This window comes from Musca autumnalis, unplaced genomic scaffold (assembly GCF_047663935.1).
Source record: "Musca autumnalis isolate F117 unplaced genomic scaffold, ASM4766393v1 scaffold_4, whole genome shotgun sequence".
NCBI lineage: Eukaryota > Metazoa > Arthropoda > Insecta > Diptera > Muscidae > Musca > Musca autumnalis.
Window position 1 is genome coordinate 165,154,797 of NW_027411977.1, and position 24,077 is coordinate 165,178,873.

Genomic DNA, 24,077 nt, shown 5'->3' on the forward strand with positions numbered 1-24,077 from the left:
ATTATCCTGCGCCATCTATAGAGTATAAAAGTAATGAGAATAATATCATTGAACCATTAGGTGTGTTCGTTTACACAACAATTTGTACAAATTTGCACAAGTCCAGTAACTTCTTGTAAACGACAAAGACATAAATACAACTAAGACTAGACAAAATGCATGCAACAAAAAATGTTTACGAAACTTTGTATAGAAACATTACCCTTAACAGGTTGCAGTTACTTCAAAACCGCAACCAAGGAGGAACATTTCATGTAATGGTATCAGAAACGAAATTTATGAATTCAAGGATCTATTCAAGAATAATTCCATGTCAATTGGATCGGTAAATTCGGTTAAATACGTAAAAATGTATAAAAGAAAAAAATGTTATATCACCATATCGTGATATAACATTATGTTAAATTCAAAAGCCATTCACTGAAGAATGATAGCAAACAAAATGTCTTATCTTGTTGTATTTATGTCTTTGTAAACGACTAACAATCATCCAGTAACAATTTGTATAAATTTTGAGTAAACGAACACACATATTGACTATCATACATTGACACATGCATTTGTTTTGTTTGTATTCCTCTGAGCGGCGCTGATGTATAGACAAAGAAATCCTCTCATCTAAATTCTCTCACTGAGTGTGAATTGCGTCAGTTTAATATGCACTCAATTTTTTAAATGGCAACAACTATAAATTTTTCAACTATTCATTCTGATAAAAGACAATATATGGGTAATCTTGGTCTCATCCTCATATAAAACAAAACATTGTGCAATTGAGTGAAAATGATGGCACTTTCCGTAAGGGCGACACCTAGAAAAACAAGCACATTACAATTTCTTTTACGAATGTTCCCACGCCTCTCTTTCCCACCCAGCCGACTGAGGGGGCGACCTCCCTTTCACGTAGGGATCGCGTACACACCATGATCCGCATACATTACGAATGTAACTGATAGCTTTAAGTTAATTTAGTTTAATTTCCGTTAATTTAAAAATTTGAATTGTAACGTAAAATTTTATTACGCGGTTACTTTATTTGGTAACAACAACTACCATGTAGAAACATCTTCATCATTCTAGTTCTTACCTTACATGTTACTGATGTGCCTTTGTTTCCATTTGTTTTTCCATAAGCATTCAATTATCGCCCATTTTTTGTTTTTGTTGTACTTTCTTGTATAATAGTCCATTACGTCATGTCTGTCTTCTGTGTTTGTATCCCGTGTATGTGTGTTGTTGTTGTTCGTTTGGTGCGAGTGTGCGTCTGTGTGTTTGTTCTTAGTTGGCTTCTCAAGGTTGCCAGATGCATGCTGTAGATACTTCCAAACGATACCTGTGGGCATATAAATATCAGATGACGGGCAAACAGTGATCAGTTATGAATTTTATAGGATGTGTAAACATCGACTAGTAAAGAAGTAAAGTAAAGCTGTGTACTTAGCTATAACAGTCAGTTCCGAATAAGTGTAATAAAGTAAATAAAGCATTGTAGAAGCGTAATCTAAAACGAACCCTGTTTTATTTGGTACAAATCGTATCGGGGAATAAAACAACGTCTACACGGAGATTAGTTAAACCTAATTCCGTAACAATTGGTGTCAGAAGTGGGATTACGATCATCCTACAATGAAGTTTAAGGATCTACGAGTGGAAGACTTTAAGAAGGAGCTAAGTAAGTTGGAGTTGTCTTCTACTGGCAACAAGTCCGAACTACAGAAACGCTTGTTGGAAGAATTCGAGCGCCGTGGAATGAACATCGACGCATATTAGTTCGACAGTAAGGAAGAAGTCGAGTTATCAGCAAAGGGCGAATCCAGCGTTCAGGAAGTTTCGTCTGTAGCTGCCAGGGGTGACGATTTGAAATCTATGCTGACTATGATAATGCAGGAAATGAATAAGAAAAGTGAAGAAAATTCCAAAATGATGGAGAAATTAGATGCTAAAATGGACGAAAATTCTATAAAGAATGAAGAAACTTCCAGACTTATGATGGAAATAAAGGCGGAAAATTGTAGAATGGTTGAAGAAAATTCCAGTAAAATGTTACAACAGATGCCTAAGAAGAATGAAGAAACTTCTGGACTTATGATGGAAATGAAGAGACGAGAAATTTCTGGCTCAAGATGAGAAGATTCTGGGCATAGAAAAGAAAATGTCGGAACTGGAAATCAAGGGTGGCCCAGTGAGAGCTATTCATAACACGTTAAAAATCAAGCCTCCTGCGTTCGACCTCTTTCAACCTCTCAACCTCTTTCAATGTGTTTAAATTACAGTTCGAGACCGTGGCTGCTAGAGATTCTTGGAACGACAAGGCTGTATCACTACTTATGGTATTGCAGGGCGGTGCTGCTGAGGTAATACAGACTATTCCTGCCGCTTCTAGAAACAGTTATGGAGATATAATGGCTGCTCTCGAACGTAAGTACAGTGGCGAACATAAGCAAAACATCTACTTAATGAAATTAAGGGGAAGAGTACAGAAGCCAAATGAGACCCTACAGGACTTCGCAACGGAGGTAGAACGTTTGGTGCTAATGACGTATCCAGGAGAAAACCATCCATTGTTGGACCGTATGAAAATCGAAACATTTGTGAATGGTATACATGACCCCGAGATCAAACGTGCAACGTATGCGTCACCAAAATCGTCATTTGCAGAAACCGTGTCGTACGCCCTTACACAAGAGACGGCAAGAATAATCACCAATCCCCAGACTCACAAGATCCGCAACCTGGATACCGAGTCCGATGTACCCAAATATCGTATTAACGAGATCGAGGCAGCAGTGAAGCGGGCATTAAAAGGAAGGTATACGGCAGCACCAACTAAGGTCAGGGGTAGGTGTCACAATTGCGACAAAATGGGTCATTTTGAGCGTGAATGTAGAGCGAAGCGCAAGCGATCGAGGTCATCGACACCATCCCCGTCAAAAGAAAGTAAAAGAGTGGCTCAACGTTCTGCAAATGAGTCACCGTTAAACTAAATCGAGCCAGTCCAGCGGAGCATGAACTGGCTCCCATCGACGACGGCCCCACAATCTCCATAGCGATAGTACAACAGAAAAACCACAACCTTACAACAACTGGTTATATCAATGGCGACAAGCGAATTCTGACCTTGGATACAGGCGCATCAAAGACCATCATCAGATCAGATCTGGCCAAGGGAAAGATAACGTCACTAAATGGAGTCAGAGTGAGCACAGCAACAGGGGAGCCTGCGGCAGTACATGGAACTTGTGTACTTAGCTATAACAGTCAGTTCCGAATAAGTGTACTAAAGTAAATAAAGCATTGTAGAAGCGTAATCTAAAACGAACCCCGTTTTATTTGGTACAAATCATATCGGGGAATAAAACAACGTCTACACGGAGATTAGTTAAACCTAATTCCGTAACAATATCCATTTTCCTAAATTAGTATTAAAAACCATATAATCTATCAAAAGCTATGCTGAAATCTGTGTATATTTTGTCAGTTTGACTACGCTGAATAAATCCATTTATTACAGTCGATGTAAACTCTATAAGATTTGTTATAGTTGAAGGACCACTACGGAAACCATGCAGATATGGACTTAGCATGGTTTGAATTTTGTAGGAAATTACAGTTGCAATAAATTTTTCGAACAACTTAGGAATAGCACTTAACTTTACAATTCCCCCATAATTGGACACATTTGTCACACTACCAGACTTATGTAAAGGTACAATATATATATATATATATATATATATATATATATATATATATATTCCAAAAGTTTTCGAAGTTTAAAATCCATTAAAAGTCCAGGTCCTGATGGGATACCTAGTATAATTCTTAAGCATTGTTCAGATACATTATCAATATATATATATAGTCATGCCCGGTGAACTTTTGTATTGGGAAAGTCATTCCCGGTGAACTTTTGTATGGGAAAAGTCATCTCCGGTGAACTTTTGTATTGGGAAAGTCATGCCCGGTGAACTTTTGTATTGGGAAAGTCATGCCCGGTGAACTTTTGTATGGGGAAAATTATGCCCGGTGAACTTTTGTATTGGGAAAGTCATGCCCGGTGAACTTTTGTATTGGGACACTCATGCCCGGTGAACTTTTGTATTGGGAAAGTCATGCCCGGCGAACTTTTGTATTGGGAAAGTCAAGCCCGGTGAACTTTTGTATTGGGAAAGTCATGTCCGGTGAACTTTTGTATTGGGAAAGTCATGCCCGGTGAACTTTTGTATTGGGAAACTCATGCCCGGTGAACTTTTGTATTGGGAAAGTCATGACCGGCGAACTTTTGTATTGGGAAAGTCATGCCCGGTCAACTTTTGTATGGGAAAAGTCATCTCCGGTGAACTTTTGTATTGGGAAAGTCATGCCCGGTGAACTTTTGTATTGGGAAAGTCATGCCCGGTGAACTTTTGTATTGGGAAAATTATGCCCGGTGAACTTTTGTATTGGGAAAGTCATGGCCGGTGAACTTTTGTATGGGAAAAGTCATCTCCGGTGAACTTTTGTATTGGGAAAGTCATGCCCGGTGAACTTTTGTAATGGGAACGTCATGCCCGGTGAACTTTTGTATTGGGAAACTCATGCCCGGTGAACTTTTGTATTGGAAAATCATGCCCGGCGAACTTTTGTATTGGGAAAGTCACGCCCGGTGAACTTTTGTATTGGGAGAGTCATATATATATATAAGAAAGGCATATATATTTCATCAATCTGAGATAGGACTGCGGAGGATTTTTTTAAAGTACAGACCCAAACCAAAAATCCTATTTGGGTTTTGTTGTGTCAGATCCAGCTTGGATTTTATGGCCCCATCTAAACATGGTTAAAGCAATTCTGGGCTATACTCTGGAACCTATGTGAATTTTCATTTGACCTCTGAAGCAAATTTGTAGATAAGGACAAGTATAAAATATTCGGATAAACAATGAACTCGAAAAACTTCATTCATTACCTCAAATTTTATAAACTATCGAAAATATCCATAATTTTTATACATTTCGCACCATATCTCCGGTAATTTTTTCTTAATTTTTTCTTTCGGAAAAATATTCCCTGGAATGCAATACACAACTCCATAACAACCATTTAATAAATATGTCAATAATGTGGTGTAATCCGAAATGCGGAAATAAACTGTTGGTGTGAACTGTGTTTGAAATACGTGCTATAAAAGATACGATACAAAATACCACTGGAATAACATGAAGTAAGCATTTTAGAGTTTCAGAATATACTGAAGAATTTCTGAGAACCTTATTTGGAATATTTTTGCAAAAGATTACTTGCTTCAACTCCCAATAGTTTAGGTGATACCATGGCACAAATACACAGGTAGCCGCATCGGCAGTTGTTGGTAACATAAGATGTCAACATTTGACATAAATTCAATGCAATTGACACATTATGTTACCATCAGCTGGCATGATAATGCTACCTGTATTATTGTACCATGGGTGATACTGACCAGAATTTCAGCAATCATGTAAAATGTTTTATATTTTATCGATTTTGGTGCCCTAGATGGAGCTTTTCTTATGTGGTCTCTTCAAAATATTCTACTAGTTTAGGGATACAATTTTTTTTTTCCTAATCGTTACTGAGATAAAGGTCCGATAAATGGAAAAAGCTGTAGTTTTAGCCCGGTTTAAATGAGGCCATAAAATCCGAACTGGATCTGACGGGACAAAACCCTGCTAGGGTTTTTGTAGTCTCAAAATGTACTTTCAAAAAGTGGATACTAGAAGTTGTTTGCATTTTCAGTTTTGCATAATGTAACTTATAAGGACATGTTACTCTAATTTGGCAAGATGCACTTGAATAAGTTGTAGCAAGAAAATTTGCAAAACATTCAACAATATCAGTGTTTTAAATAAATTCTTGATTATTGAATTTTAGTAAAGAGGGCTTAGAAGAGGGTTTTTCTTTTCAAATTAACAAAATCATAGAAGGACTTGGGATTGGATTTAAAATTATCTTTAATCTTATTGAGGTACTCATTATATAATCTACGAGATTCTAGCGTATACTTAGAACTAGCAACAGAATAATTGGCGTAGTCAATCGAAGAATCGGAATTTTATATTTCCGAAAAACTTTGTTTTACAATTTTTTTATGGTTGATAACTCAGGAGTAATCCATGGATATTTATTAGAATTTATAACTTTAATAGTTGGAACACATTCCAGCATAAATTTATTTAGTATATAATAGAATTTATTTACCTTAAGATCAAGAAAAATATAACTGTTACAGAGACATACAGATGTCCAGTTAAAAGAAGAAATAAGAGAATTAAGCTTCCGAAAATCTGTTTTTTTTTACAATGAAGGACAGTTATTAACATGTTGGACTGATTTTCAACAAGGAAATGTTTATGGGTCATGGTTATACATAATGAAGGATGATGAATATCTTCGCGGATATGGGTGGAATTCTAATTATTTCAAAATATTGAGTAACATTTACAAGTGCTAAATCAAGGATTCTATCATAACTATTCAGTATATCATTTATTTGATGAAGATTGAGATCACTAAGTCGACTAACAACTTCAAATGTATCTTGATTAACATTCGCGGAGTTAGAGCTTCGGAATCTGGTAATAAAAGCCACCTAACATAGGGCATATTAAAATCACCTAGAACCAAAGTTCGATCAGTTTCAGTCATCTTGCCAACGATTTAGCTTATTGCTGATATATGCTTTTTATATATGTCAAGTTGTGAGAAAGGAGGAATATAGGAGCAAGTTATAAATAATTTAAAATTGCCTAATTCAATGGATATACTCAAAAATTCAATAACAGGAATATTATTTAATTCAATTAAATTAGTGGAATAAAAGGCCGCCCTTTTTACCAACACGATCTTTTCTGAATATTTGATATTTAGGACATACAATTTTAGTATTTAGTACAGATTCTTTTAACCAAGTTTCAGATAAAACAATTACATCATAATCAAACCCGAAGCTTTCAGTAAATAAGCGAGTTATTTTTGTGTTTAAACACCATACATTCTGATGGGAAATGAAAAAAGAATTATTCAGTTTTTTGAGACTGTAGCTGTTCGAGGAGGCAAATGTGTTAACTTATCGTTCCTTTCCAGAAATTCTTTTACAAAAGCATTTTCAGGCCAAAATTCTCTCGATATAACCTGATTAAATATTAGCTAATTAGTATCAATCTTGAATGAGGATTTACTTTCAAAAAATGCCGAAGGAAGTAATCGCCTTGATTTCTTGATCTTATATAACTATTAATTTCGTCAGCCGTCGTTTTGGGTGCAAACCTAGCCGTAAACACTATCCTCATGGCTGGAGCCATAGATAATGGTCCCTGCACTGGCTGTTGGGCATGGCCTACATTGGCAGAGGAGACCCCCGAAGAAGCAACGGACAAAAAATCTGCCGATTCCGGAATGCCTTGAGCAGATTGTGATGTCTTTTCAAGACTAACGCCATCAGTACTCATTAATTCAGGAGTCACTACCACTTCCCCCACAGCTTGCTTACCTCCAAGACCCCATCCGGCAATACATTGGCGCATAACTGAGCTCCACCAGGTTTAGTTGTATACAAAATATAGTTGTTCGTACTACAGTATCCCTAGAAACACTACGTTTACGACTAGGAGCAGTTTTACCTGCACCAGTTTTACTGACCTTTTGCGTTTCTTTCCGAATTCATCCACATCCGGGAATTTATTAAACAAATTGGACATTTTATCAAAACGGGAGAAGACTTTATTGAATCTAATTCGGAACGTAGATCTTTTGCAAAATTTTAGAATTCAGCGGAGATTTTTCTACAATTTGGACAGCACCAATGAATTCCGTTATTTTCTTTAATAATGTCAGTAACTATTGTCCTCATACGAGCACACTTGCAGTGCCATTGATTTGGACGAACTTCACTATCATCACGAATATTAAATATTTCATAAGAACAGGCCATCAAAATTACATTGTATATTAACGAATTAAAATTACTGGATATTTTGTAGCTGAGTTTCTTAATCCTATACTAATAATAAAACAAATCGTTGGCAACTCTGTTTTCAGATGACAAGCAAATCAGGTAAACTGTTACAACAACAAAATAAACTAATGTAGCAGAATATAAAAACAAAACGAAATACTCAATTAGCCAAACTCAAAACAAAAAACAGTGAATTATAGCACAAATATATTCAATAACACTTCACCAATTACAAGAGTTATCCAATAAGTTATTTAATAATTTGAAAAAAAAAAATTGTTATAGAACACGCAATAAATTCATTACAAATTAAAAAATTTTTAAAAAATGACAGAGCACACAAACTACACTATCGCAAACAGGGTTTTCTGTCTAAACATTTATTAGTCTATGCTATGTGCTTATGGCTTTGCGTGGTCGATTGTCCGATGCCTCCATAGAATGTAGTGGTAAAATTAATAATGACTTGTTTTGGGCTGATTGGGACCTATTAATAGGCGTTGCGGCAAAACCAACATATGATATGGATTGGTTAAGGGACATACTAAAATTTACCATGTAGCAGAAAAAATTATCTGAAAATCGTATTTTCAACATGCGATGCTGCTACGATACATATGCAGTTATTGTATGAATTAAATGTACAATAACCATACATCGAGGAGATCCCTGGACATACGTCGCTGTGGGGCATTGACGCAATGCATTTATTATGCAACTTATCATATGCCTTTGCCGGAGGAAGAATTTTGTACCAACAATCAAAACCAAATTTGAAATTACATACAGGGTAAACAAAAATTTGTAAACGATCAGTATGCATTCGAAAAGTTCAAAGTTGAGAGTTTCCAAAAAAAAAAATATTTAACAATGTTGTTCTACAAAAACTTGAAGCCTGCAGCCCACAACCAGATTTGGACTGCACAAAAAAATTTATTGCCGGAATGATACCATTTATTTCTTTTTTACAAAAAAGCCAATTATGGAGTTTTAAGAAAAAATGTCTACATTAAACGATTTCATTAATTTCTTGCAAGAGAATGTAGTGGTAAAATTAATAATGACTTGTTTTGGGCAGAGATAAAATTTCCCAATTAAAAATGAATAAAACATTTTGAAAATGCAATTTTTAAAGATTTACTATTGTTTTGGGGTTTGGTTTTGGTATCTATGAATGAATGAATTTGGTTTCGGAGTGAAATAAAGTAACCTTCCAAAGTTGAGTTGTTTTCGGGAATAGACGTACCTGTATTCGCTCCGAAGTTTTTTTGGTTTTGCCTCGTAAATTCCTTGGTAAGCACTATATTGTTCCATCGGTTATAAATATCCACGCAAGACGTACACTGTAAAATTGAAGAATCACTTGTTTCGCGCCGGGAATTTGCATTATAGAGCAATTAAATAAATTTTTTTTTTAATATATTTCACTGGAATATTGATTTACTAAAAACCACACTCAATTGCGAAAGCAGTATCAACAAACAAATGTGTAGTATCAGCTGTTTGTTCTTTCTGACGAAATAAGGGTAAAGTGATAGAGTTGCCGTACTAACATAGTTAACATAAACAATTAACATTGGGTTATCACTAAACTGATCACGTATAAGAAGAATAATCATTTCTGGTCCTAAGGTTATGCTATAGCACTTTATACACCTACAGTTCGACCTAATTAAAAATTCGTCTATTATTTAAATTTGCGCCTTAAAGTATGTCAAATACCCCTTCACAAACTCGCATACCATCTTCTGGCACAGTGGTTTGTACAGAACAAATAGCTAAGCGTAAACTTATGGAGACTTCACCAGAATCACATCAGGTTGGAAACATGTCAACTACAGATTTGTTGAAGATGATGAATGATTCAATGTCTGTGTTATTGGACAAAAAACTGGAAAACCTACCAACTAAAGCCGATATAAATGAAATAAAAAATAACATTGAGGGGATAAAAGGAGAAGTTGAACGTCTTTCTATGGAAAATGAAGCTTTGGTAGAAGAAATAAAATATCTAAGAGGAGCCCGAGTTAATGATGAGAGCAGAATCCAACGACTTGAGTCACAATCGCATAAAAGAAATATTATAATAAAAGGGTTACCCATAAAAACTTCAATCTATGGTGCAGTACAAAACTTCTTCAAATATAATTTAAAAATGAACACAGAGATTGAAGTGGAGTATGCCAAGAAAATTACGCAAGGCAATGGTAAAATAATAGCGTTAGTGGAACTTAAATCCGTGAAAATGATGAATGAAATTTTCAAAAATACAAAAAATTTGGCTGGTTCCTCAATTTTCGTCGAAAGAGACCTATGTGGAACGCAGCTTGAAAGAAAGAAAGTCATGCTACAATTAAAGAAGGAAATCTTAAAACTGAACAAGGGGAAAAAGATCGGTGAGCACGGTGACAAGATTGTAATAGGAGGCAAGGTATTCTTTTGGAATCAAAACTGCGAACTCAAGTGTGATAAAAGCAACGGAATTGGCGTACTTGGAGAGATATTTGGCGATATAATACATACTTTAGAATTAGATTACAATAAATTACTTGAAGATTTTAACTCAAAAAACTAACAAATAAAGCCTCTATGAAAGAAGATAGCGTAATCAATATAAATTTAAATCAAAATATAAATACAAAGTATCCGTTCGATTTGTTAGCTTACAATGTAAACGGTTTAAGTGGTAAATATCTTCATCACGAGTTTTTTGCATATTTGGAAAACTTTAATATATTCATCCTTTTTGAAACCCATGTAGAAGAAAATAACGAAGAGAAATATAAACACAGATTCAAAAATTTCCATATTTATTGGAAGACAGCAATAAGGAATAGTAATAGAGGGAGAGCAATAGGCGGTCAAGTATGTGGCGTCAGAAAGGATGCAGAAATAAATGGCATTAAACACACATTAATAACAAGAAATGGAATGGACATTTTACTACTCGAAATGGCAAAACCAAGTTCGAGGTAATTCCAGTCTATTTGAGAACCGGAAATTGGCTTAGTGACTTCCAACAGCTAAAGGAAACTGTAGAGGGCAGCGATACACCAAAAATAGTTATAGGAGATCACAATGTAAGAATCGGAGAGGATCAAGAATTCCCGGAAGAGATGGTAGCCAAATAAGTCATAAAAGGAACTCGAACGATTAAACAATCAGCGCGAACGGAAAAATGTTTATCGATTTTTGTAACAGTAATGGTATGGTCATAATAAATGGAAGAATTAAAGGAAATGAAAATGGATGTTTTACTTTCGCAAATACAAATGGAAGTTTAGTCATTGATCTATGTGCAGTGTCTTTTGATATAATCCCATATGTGAAGGACTTTTCCATCGATAATCAAATTTGGTCAGATCATTGGACTTTGAAAATAACATTGCAGAACGAAAAGCAAATCAGAAATACAAATAAATTGACTCTTATGCCGAAACTTGTTTGGAAACCTCAGAATAAAAATAGATATCAAACAGCCTTACAGGAAAATATGACATCATTATCAGAAAATTCGACTTTGTTGGAATTTATTAAACTCATTACGACATCTTATCCTAAAATGCTACATCGAAAGAAGATTGAATACAAAATTAAATGGTTTGACAATGAATGTCTGCGAGCAAGAGAGAAATCGATGAAACTGTTAAGGGTCAACAGATCCACAAAACTTAACGATCACAGACAAGCCTACATTTCGCAGAGAAAAGAGTACCAGCATATATGTAAAAGGAAACAAGCTGAGTATTATCTCGATTTAGAAAGAAGATTGGATATAATTTCGGATAGCAGATCGTGGTGGAAAGTCGCAAATGAAATCAGGCAGAAGCAAAATGAAGCCCTCAAGAATCATTTTGAATCCCTTCTAAATACAGAAACACCAACACCTTAAATACATTATGCTCATGTATTAACGAAAAATGAAAACCTCGACAAAGACTTCAGTTTATCGGAAATCAAAATACAACTCTCCAAACTAAAAGTGAATAAAGCTCCAGGACAGGATAGAATAACATACGAGTTTTTTATGAACTCAACAGACGAGTTTCTCTCGATGTTATGTAAACAATATTCTCAAATTCTGAATGGCCATGAAGATTTTGAAATGTTTCGAACCAGTGTTATATATCCAATACACAAAAAGGGAGATATTAATTTTCCGAGTAACTACCGAGGTATAAGTTTCATGAATTGTGTTGCCAAATTGATGATGGGCATGATTAATACTAGAATAACAGATTGGATAAACCGTTTTAAAATACTAAATGAGTTCCAGGCAGGATTTAGACAAGGATATTCGACTGTCGATAATGTATTTAGGCTTACATCAATTGTAAATATTAAGTTGGAACATAAAAAGAAAGTATATGCATTTTTTGTCGACTTTAGAGCGGTGTTCGATACGATCCCAAGACAATACCTCATATACAAACTACATAGTATAGGCCTATCGACAAAAATTTTTCGGTTTATTGAAAATGTATACATTAACAACAAATCATCTGTATGGACGGGTAAAGATTTATCAAAGCAGTTCGAATCAAGAAATTTAGTTAAGCAAGGATGCCTATTGTCGCCTGTTCTTTTTTCACTGTACTTAAATGACTTACATGAATTTCTAGGAGGAGGTCTTTTTGTGGATGAAATTAATATACGTTTGCTGATGTACGCAGATGATATCGTTTTACTGGCAGATGATGTCGAAACTTTACAGGCTATGATAAATAATCTATCGAGATATAGCGATATGTGTGGTATGGAAGTCAATCAAACAAAGTCTGAAATTATGGTTTTTAGAAAGAGTGGCAGATTGGCGGAATCTGAGAAATGGTTATACAGAGGAGAGTATCTCAGGGTTGTCAGCGAATACAAGTATCTTGGTATAATATTATCACCGAGACTTTCTTTTACAAAACACATCGAATATAAAACAAATGCATCAAAAACATGTCTGAACTTAACCTGGAAAGATTTCATTGCAAAACCCAATATCTCTATACCTGCAAAATGGAAAATGTTTCTCTCAGTTTGCAGATCTATTCAAAGCTATGGTGCTCAAATATGGGGATATACTTACTTTGAAGAAGTGGACAAACTATATCGATTTTTCATTAAAAGAATTTTGAAACTACCAGAACATACGCCAAACTATATACTGGCCCTCGAGACAGGTTACGAGGAAGGATTCTTTTATACATACGCTCTACACCTGAAATATATTTCAAAATGTTTATTTGATATGCAAGGTCATCGTTTGCCATATAAACTGTCATTAAATATTATGGAAAGGGATATCTCCTGGTACAAGCATTTCAAGACGATGCTTTCAGAAAATGATATACGATCTGAAACTGCCGCTGAAAGCAAGCGTGCATGGAACATTATTTGCTGTCAGTTGTTGGAAAATATTAAACAAAAACGCATAAATAACAATATCGCCAATGCACAGAATACAGCTTTCAGAATTTATAAAAGACTAAATTATTATATGGGTCCTGTTTATTGCGGTAAGAATTATACCCAAAATCAAATATCGCTAATAATGCATGCAAGAGGAAGTTTGTTAAATTTAAACGGTGCCACATATCGATCTGAAAGTCAACAAATCTGCTCTCTGTGTAATTTGCAAGAAGTAGAAACAATTACACATTTTCTTGGTCGCTGCCCGATTTTCAACATGTTGAGAAAAACATATTTTCAGAAAATTCAATTAAATGAACTTTTATTTTCGTACTAAATGGTGGTGAAGATATTTCCTGGTATCGACTATACATTTATTTAAATGAGGCTTTAAATACAGAAAATTTTTAATAGAAGAATTTAATTACTAGTTATAATTAAAAACTCAAACTTCCAGCAGACGATTCATAAGAATCATGCTGTAAAAATCTTATTTTTTCAAACCAAATATTAACTTTAGTGTAAGATTTTCATTTGTAACGTTTATGAAAAAATAAAGATACAATACAAAGTAACCTTCACCCAAAAGAAAATAAAGATAAATGTTGATAGATAAATGCTTTAATTTCAATATGACATGGTAATTATTTGGTCTGTTCCTTTACTTTTAAAAATGGTAACAGTGGCAAAAAATGGTAAAAGTGGCGAACTGCTCTCATATAAATTGCGTGCTTTTTAAAGTAAAGGAACGCTTTGCTGATTAAAAATGGTAAGAAATGGTAACCTCAGGTACGTAAAGGAACAGAGCAATTGTTAAAATAGGGGTAAAATATTGGGTGGGTTTGCATGTCAAAATATGGGTAAAATATTGGGTGGGTTGGCATGTCATGTCATAATTATGCCATGTTAAGGGAACAGTTTTCGAGTTTAAAGTGGTATAAAATTTTACGATTCCCGCACGTTAAAGAACAAAGTTTTTTTTCACCAAGTTATGACAAGATATTTGTACTGATTTTAAGCTATATCTCAAAAACAAGAGCTGATGGAGAAAAACCGCGACCGTATTTCAAAATAACAATTGAAACAAAAGTCGTGTTGACCAGTATCATATAAAAAAAGTGGAAAAAGTTTCATTATGGGGGATCACAAGATTTATCCCAAATTAAAGTTTTTACTTTACCATTTTGAAAATATTTTTATATGTTACAATATCTTCTCTCAACCTACAGATATAAGGTCTGTTCGATAACCCAAAAGTTTGTACAAATTTGCACAAACTTTTACAAAATGCTGCTCGATAACAAACTTATAAAGTAAAAGAGAGCGAATTTGGAGACAATTGTGAGAGAATTTTGGAGAGTTTTGTTTCCAAGTTTTTGCAAGGAAAATTTTTCTTGTAAGAATTTCCAAGTTTGATCAGCTGATTTAAATTCGAATGTTTTGTGGCGGACTTTTTGGCGAAAACATAAACAAACGTTTGTAACGTAAGTAAAATAACTTATTTTATAGTTAGTGGTGACTATTTTTTTATTTTAAATCCATGGAGTAGGAGATACACAATGTAGACGGCCAGGTATTCCTAACGATATCAATAAATATGTATGCCAAACATCGCACTGCGTTCCATTTAATTTTAAATGGAAAATAAAAAATTGGTAAACACCTTCAATTGTTGAATTTAATATTTTCCGCCAACTTCTTCATGTTTATCAAATCAGCCGACTTCTTACAAGTATTTGCAAATTGCTGTTCGATAACAATCTGCAAATTTTTAGTTTAGAGAGAGTAAAATTAGTGGAGAGAGGTTACTGAGAACTTGCTGAGTACTTACAAGTACTTTTCACTTGCGAAGTTATTTTACAGACCTATAGTTAGACAACAAAACAAAGACATATGTAAATACAACTAAGGCATGACAAAATGCATGCAACAAAAAAATGTTTACGAAACTTTGTATATAAACATTACCCTTAACAGGTTGCAGTTAATTCAAAATCGCAACCAAGGAGGAATATTTTATGTAATGGTATCAGAAACGAAATTTATGAATTCAAGGATCTATTCAAGAATAATTCTATGTCAACTGGATCGGTAAATTCGGTTAAATACGTAAAAATGTATAAAAGAAAAAAATGTTATATCACCATATCGTGATATAACATTATGTTAAATTCAAAAGCCATTCACTGAAGAATGATAGCAAACAAAATGTCTTATCTTGTTGTATTTATGTCTTTGAACAAAAGAACTATCAAATTAATCAGTTTTGCCATTTTTAAAGGACTAATAGTACGTTTATATATAACCAGATTTAACAAACCAACTGGGGTTCAAATGTTAATTTCTTTGCGTATATGTCAAATAAATCCTCATTAAGAAGGTTAACCCTGCAAAAGGCTATAAGTATTGAATGTTAAAAAGATCTGTTATAAGCATAGTACACCCTGACCTGGCAGTCATCGAGATCTATTTTCTTTAATATCAATGTCTAGCTGAATAATTACTTTCCTAATCTTTAAATAATACTTTGTATACTAAATATTTTTAGCTAAACAAAAGCTTTTATTTGCCAGAAAATTGTAAAATTGTAAAAGTACGTTGACTGTCGGTGTTTACCCTGCTATAGACAGATAAAAAACTCATGAGGCCAAATTAACAATAAACAGATTGGCCGCAAACATAGACTAATAAAAGTATAATGAAAGAAATCAGAACAGCAAGAATCTACTAATTTTTACAATTTTTTTGATAACATAAAGGTAAAAATGTTATCGTAGTACATCTCTCGTGGGAATCCATATTACCCAAATAGGTTAAGGCCGAAATCCCGTTTAAGACTGAAAACCGCGATGAAAACACATAACATATGTTTCATTCGTAGAAACAAATAATTTTCTTTTTTTTTCATAAAAATATATTTTATGTTAGTAAAAATACTTGCAGTTTTGGAACAGACCAATTGTATACCCAATTGTATATACTCAAAGAGTGGCATAACTTAAAAAATGAGTTTTCTGAGTTAGCAATTTCTATTTTTGCTGCGACTTTTACTTTATCTTGTATCAAATTTTCATGTATATATCTCTAAAAGTTAACGTGTGACAATCATTTACTACGAGTTTGGCATAATTCAGTAAAAATGTTTTTTTTTTGTGTTTATTAAGCACTAACACACTTCAAATCATGCTTGATCCTGCACAGAAATTTAGCACTGATATCTGGCTAGCTGTTTGCGAAGTAGGATCGGGTTATTTTATTTTTTAGGTAATAATATTTTTAAGTTTGGAAGTCAAATATCGATACTTAAAACGCCTTTTTCTCGAAACTGGATTTTTTGAAAAGTGTCAATCTTTGAGTAAATGGGCGATATGTTCTACTTTTTCGCCACAAACGCTTTGTGGATACGGACGTATGTAGGCATGCATCGAAAAAATAGTAGGTTCCTGCAGTTATGGAACAGAGCTATAATCTTATAATCCTGCGCCATCTATAGAGTATAAAAGTAATGAGAATAATATCGTTGAACCATTAGGTGTGTTCGTTTACACAACAATTTGTACAAGTCCAGTAACTACTTGTAAACGACTAACAATCATCCAGTAACAATTTGTATAAATTTTGAGTAAACGAACACACATATTGACTATCTTACATTGACACATGCATTTGTTTTGTTTGTATTTCTCTGAGCGGCGCTGATGTATAGACAAAGAAATCCTCTCATCTAAATTCTCTGACTGAGTGTTTATTACGTCAGTTTAATATGCACTCAATTTTTTAAATGGCAATAACTATAAATTTTTCAACTATTCATTCTGATAAAAGACAATATGTGGGTAATCTTGGCCTCATCCTCATATAAAACAAAACATTGTGCAATTGAGTGAAAATGATGACACTTTCCTAGAAAAACAAGCACATTACAATTTCTTTTACGAATGTTCCCACGCCTCTCTTTCCCACCCAGCCGACTGAGGGGGCGACCTCCCTTTCACGTAGGGATCGCGTACTCACCATGATCCGCATCATGATGGGGTATGAGAGAGAAATTGAAAACCAGAATCTACTTCATCAGCTAGATAGTTAATTACTACACCATACGTATACACTATTCATTTAAAAATAAAATTATGTTATTTTTATAAGGTCAAGGCTCATGGCAAAGTCTACATTACAGTATACAGAATTAAAATCAACACTCATTTTGTTAATGGGGTCTTTCATAGAATAATTCGTGCGGTCCGTATATGAGAGTTGATAGCTTCTACTTGTAACATTTTTTCTAATAGATGAGATTAAGAAATATTAACCATTAAAATTTTTAGCACCATCATAGAGTTTAACATAATGCGTCTACTTTTTAATGTAGGTAATCGAATTAATTTTAGCCTGGTTGTGTATGAAGGCAATAGAAAATCGCTATTCCAGTGTAAACCTCTCAGCGCAAAAGCAAAAAAAATTTCCTGCACTGATTCAATTTTATTGGATTAGATTGTGTTTTGAGGGTCCCATACAACAGAACCGTTTTCTAATATAGTTCTAACAAGAGACGTATATAGCTGTTTTGTTATATAGGGATCTGAAAATTCGTTGGCCCATCTTTGTATAAACCCTAAGACACAGTGAGCTTTATTAACAATATAAATTACATGAAAATTTAATTTTTGATCCATCAAAATGCCAAGATCAACAAATGATTCTACAGTTGATAATTGGAAACCGCTACTATTGTATTGCCTTATTAAAGAGGAAGACATGGATTAACACATTTGTTTAAGTTTAAATCTATTCAGTTGATCTTGCACCATTGAAATAGTCTATTTAAATCACTCTGTGAGTAATGAATAACTTGACATCATCAGCGTCCATTAGCAATCTAGAATGCAGTATTAAATTTGGCAAGTCGTTTATAAATAGAAGAAAGAGAATCGGTACGAGGTGACTCCCCTGCGAAACACCCGACGTCACGTTGATCGATTTCGAGAGACATCCATCAAACAAAACTTCCTGTGATCTGTTTTGTAAGTAAGAAGATATCCATTTTACTAAATTAGTATTAAAAACCATACAATCTAATTTATACAACAAAAGCCTATGGTTTACCCTATCAAAAGCTATGCTGAAATCTGTGTATATTTTGTCAGTTTGACTACGCTGAATAAATCCATTTATTACAGTCGATGTAAACTGTATAAGATTTGTTATAGTTGAAGGACCACTACGGAAACCATGCAGATATGGACTTAGCATGGTTTGAATTTTGTAGGAAATTACAGTTGTAATCAATTTTTCGAACAACTTAGGAATAGCACTTAACTTTACAATTCCTCCATAATTGGACACATTTGTCACACTACCAGACTTATGTAAAGGTACAATATATATATATTGATAATGTATCTGAACAATGCTTAAGAATTATACTAGGTATCCCATCAGGACCTGGACTTTTAATGGATTTTAAACTTCGTAAACTTTTGGAAACGTTTTGGTATCGTAAGAAAGGCATATAAATTTCATCAATCTGAGATAAGACTGCGCAACATTGTTAAGGTAATCTTGTGGAAACAATTTGAGCTGAGGATTTTTTGAAAGTACAGACCCAAATGAAAAAACTCTATTTGGGTTTTGTTGTGTCAGATCCAGCTTGGATTTTATGGCCCCATCTAAACATGGTTAAAGCAATTCTGTGCTATATCTCTGAAACCTATGTGAATTTTCATTTGACCTCTGAAGCAAATTTGTAGATTAGGACAAGTATAAAATATTCGGGTAAATAATGAACTCAAATTTTATAAAATATCGAAAATATCTATAATTTCTATACATTTCGCACCATATCTCTAAATCCGTTAATTTTTTCTTTCGGAAAAATATTCGCTGGAATGTAATACACAACTTTTCAGGACATGCCATCGTTGTAAAATTCCTCTATCACGTTGTTTTCAGTATACTTTTCAACGACCATTTAATAAATACGTCAATAATGTGGTGAAATGCGGAAATAAACTGTTGGTGTGAACTGTGTTTGAAATACGTGCTATAAAAGATACGATGCAAAATACCACTGAAATAACATGAAATAAGCATTTTAGAGTTTCAGAATGTACTGAAGAATTTCTGAGAACCTTATTTGGAATATTTTTGCAAAAGATTACTTGGTTCAACTCCCAATAGTTTAGGTGATACTGAACAGAATTTCAGCAATCATGTAAAATGTTCTATATTTTATCGATTTTGATGCCATAGATGGAGTTTTTCTTATGTGGTCTCTTCAAAAAATTCTACCAATTTAGGGATACAATTTTGCCGAAGGCAGCAATTCCTAATCGTTTCTGAGATAAAGGTCCGATAAATGGAAAAAGGTGTAGTTTTAGCCCGGTTTAAATGAGGCCATAAAATCCGAACTGGATCTCAAAATGTACTGGTAGTTTCAAAATGTACTTTCAAAAAGTGGATACTAGAAGTTGTTTGCATTTTCAGTTTTGCATAATGTAACTTATAAGGACATGTTACTCTAATTTGGCAAGATGCACTTGAATAAGTTGTAGCAAGAAAATTTGCAAAACATTCAACAATATCAGTGTTTTTAATAAATTCTTGATTATTGAATTTTAGTAAAGAGGGATTAGAAGAGGGTTTTTCTTTTCAAATTAACAAAATCATAGAAGGACTTGGGATTGGATTTAAAATTATCTTTAGTCTTATTGAGGTACTCATTATATAATCTACGAGATTCTAGCGTATACTTAGACCTAGCAACAGAATAATTGGCGTAGTCAATCGAAGAATCGGAATTTTATATTTCCGAAAAACTTTGTTTTACAATTTTTTATGGTTGATAACTCAGGAGTAATCCATGGACATTTATTAGAATTTATAACTTTAATAGTTGGAACACATTCCAGCATAAATTTATTTAGTATATAATAGAATTTATTTACCTTAAGATCAAGAAAAATATAACTGTTACAGAGACATACAGATGTCCAGTTAAAAGAAGAAATAAGAGAATTAAGCTTCCGAAAATCTGTTTTTTTTTTACAATGAAGGACAGTTTTTAACATGTTGGACTGATTTTCAACAAGGAAATGTTTATGGGTCATGGTTATACATAATGAAGGATGATGAATATCTTCGCGGATATGGGTGGAATTCTAATTATTTCAAAATATTGAGTAAAATTTACAAGTGCTAAATCAAGGATTCTATCATAACTATTCAGTATATCATTTATTTGATGAAGATTGAGATCACTAAGTCGACTAACAACTTCAAATGTATCTTGATTAACATTCGCCTCAGATGTTAGCGGAGTTAGAGCTTCGGAATCTGGTAATAAAAGCCACCTAACATAGGGATATTAAAATCACCTAGAACCAAAGTTCGATCAGTTTCACTCATCTTGCCAACGATTGAACATATTGCTGATATATGCTTTTTATATATGTCAAGTTGTGAGGAAGGAGGAATATAGGAGCAAGTTATAAATAATTTAAAATTGCCTAATTCAATGGATATACTCAAAAATTCAATAACAGGAATATTATTTAATTCAATTAAATTAAATTAATTCAATTAATTACACGATCTTTTCTGAATATTTGATATTTAGGACATACAATTTCAGTATTTAGTACAGGTTCTTTTAACCAAGTTTCAGATAAAACAATTACATCATAATCAAACCCGAAGCTTTCAGTAAATAAGCAAGTTAATTTTGAGTTTAAACAGCATACATTCTGATAGCAAATGAAAAAAGAATTATTTAGTTTTTTGAGACTGTAGCTGTTCGAGGAGGCAAATGTGTTAACTTATCGTTTCTTTCCAGAAATTCTTTTACAAAAGCATTTTCAGGCCAAAATTCTCTCGATATAATCTGATTAAATATTAGCTAATTAGTATCAATCTTGAATGAGGATTTACTTTCAAAAAATGCCGAAGGAAGTAATCGCCTTGATTTCTTGATCTTATATAACTATTATTTTCGTCAGCCGTCGTTTTGGGTGCAAACCTAGCCGTAAACACTTTCCTCATGGCTGGAGTCATAGATAATGGTCCCCGCACTGGCTGTTGGGCATGGCCTACATTGGCAGAGGAGACCCCCGAAGAAGCAACGGACAAAGAAGCTGCCGATTTCCGAATGCCTTGAGCAGATTGTGATGTCTTTTCAAGACTAACGCCATCAGTACTCATTAATTCAGGAGTCACTACCACTTCCCCCCACAGCTTGCTTACCTCCAAGACCCCATCCGGCAATACATTGGCGCATAACTGAGCTCGACCAGGTTTAATTGTATACAAAATATTATCTGAAGCTGATCGTACTACAGTATCCCTAGAAACACTAAGTTTACGAGCAGTTTTACCTGCACCAGTTTTACTGACCTTTTGCGTTTCTGTCCGAATTCATCCACATCCGGGAATTTATTAAACAAATTGGACATTTTATCAAAACGGGAGAAGACTTTATTCAATCTAATTCGGTAGATCTTTTGCAAAATTTTAGAATTCAGCGGAGATTTTTCTACAATTTGGACAGCACCAATGAATACCGTTATTAATAATGTCAGTAACTATTGTCCTCATACGAGCACACTTGCAGTGCCATTGATTTGGACGAACTTCACTATCATCACGAATATTAAATATTTCATAAGAACAGGTCATGAAAATTACATTGTATATTAACGAATTAAAATTACTGGATATTTTGTAGCTGAATTTCTTAATCCTTTACTAATAATAAAACAAATAGTTGGCAACTCTGTTTTCAGATGACAAGCAAATCAGGTAAACTGTTACAACAACACAATAAACTAATGTAGCAGAATATAAAAACAAAACGAAATACCCAATTAGCCAAACTCAACCCAAAAAACAGTGAATTATAGCACAAATATATTCAATAACACTTCACCAATTACAATAGTTATCCAATAAGTTATTTAATAATTTGACAAAAAATGTTGTTATAGTACACGCACTAAATTCATTAAAAATTAAAAAATTTTTATAAAATGCACAGAGCACACAAAATTTGGACACTATCGCAAACAGGGTTGCCCGGGTTTTCTGTCTAAACATTTATTAGTCTATGCTATGTGCTTATGGCTTTGCGTGGTCGATTGTCCGATGCCTCCATAGAATGTAGTGGTAAAATTAATAATGACTTGTTTTGGGCTGATTGGGACCTATTAATAGGTGTTGCGGCAAAACCAACATATGATATGGATTGGTTAAGGGACATACTAAAATTTACCATGTAGCAGAAAAAATTATCTGAAAATCGTATTTTCAACATGCGATGCTGCTACGATACATATGCAGTTATTGTATGAATTAAATGTACAATAACCATACATCGAGGTGATCCCTGGACATACGTCGCTGTGGGGCATTGACGCAATGCATTTATTATGCAACTTATCATATGCCTTTGCCGGAGGAAGAATTTTGTACCAACAATCAAAACCAAATTTGAAATTACATACAGGGTAAACAAAAATTTGTAAACGATCAGTATGCATTCGAAAAGTTCAAAGTTGAGAGTTTCCAAAAAAAAAAAAAAAAAATATTTAACAATATTGTTCTACAAAAACTTGAAGCCTGCAGCCCACAACCAGATTTGGACTGCACAAAAAAATTTATTGCCGGAATGATACCATTTATTTCTTTTTTACAAAAAAGCCAATTATGGAGTTTTAAGAAAAAATGTCTACATTAAACGATTTCATTAATTTCTTGCAAGAGAATGTAGTGGTAAAATTAATAATGACTTGTTTTGGGCAGAGATAAAATTTCCCAATTAAAAATGAATAAAACAATTTGAAAATGCAATTTTTAAAGATTTACTATTGTTTTGGGGTTTGGTTTTGGTATCTATGAATGAATGAATTTGGTTTCGGAGTGAAATAAAGTAACCTTCCAAAGTTGAGTTGTTTTCGGGAATAGACGTACCTGTATTCGCTCCGAAGTTTTTTTGGTTTTGCCTCGTAAATTCCTTGGTAAACACTATATTGTTCCATCGGTTATAAATATCCACGCAAGACGTACACTGTAAAATTGAAGAATCACTTGTTTCGCGCCGGGAATTTGCATTATAGAGCAAATAAATTAATATTTTTTTAATATATTTCACTGGAATATTGATTTACTAAAAACCACACTCAATTGCGAAAGCAGTATCAACAAACAAATGTGTAGTATCAGCTGTTTGTTCTTTCTGACGAAATAAGGGTAAAGTGATAGAGTTGCCGTACTAACATAGTTAACATAAACAATTAACATTGGGTTATCACTAAACTGATCACGTATAAGAAGAATAATCATTTCTGGTCCTAAGGTTATGCTATAGCACTTTATACACCTACAGTTCGACCTAATTAAAAATTCGTCTATTATTTAAATTTGCGCCTTAAAGTATGTCAAATACCCCTTCACAAACTCGCATACCATCTTCTGGCACAGTGGTTTGTACAGAACAAATAGCTAAGCGTAAACTTATGGAGACTTCACCAGAATCACATCAGGTTGGAAACATGTCAACTACAGATTTGTTGAAGATGATGAATGATTCAATGTCTGTGTTATTGGACAAAAAACTGGAAAACCTACCAACTAAAGCCGATATAAATGAAATAAAAAATAACATTGAGGGGATAAAAGGAGAAGTTGAACGTCTTTCTATGGAAAATGAAGC

General features: G+C 33.7%; 1 protein-coding gene across 6 annotated transcripts in view; it reads right to left on the minus strand.

Moving 5' to 3' along the window:
- LOC141403608 (uncharacterized) overlaps window positions 1–24,077 on the minus strand; it is a 128,532-nt gene that overhangs the window by 88,619 nt on the left and 15,836 nt on the right. The window contains exon 1 of one of the 6 annotated variants that reach the window (XR_012412864.1): window positions 9,222–9,243. The exons of 2 other annotated variants lie outside the window; for them this stretch is intronic. Coding sequence is in view for 2 of the 4 variants with exons in the window: in XM_073986293.1 (XP_073842394.1) it covers window positions 23,336–23,403 (68 nt within the window). In the remaining 2 variants the exon portion in view is untranslated. Of the gene's footprint in view, window positions 1–1,087; window positions 1,334–9,221; window positions 9,319–23,335; window positions 23,433–24,077 lie in introns of those variants that run through there. 3 more of the 6 variants (XM_073986296.1, XM_073986293.1, XM_073986292.1) reach the window with 3 other exon arrangements.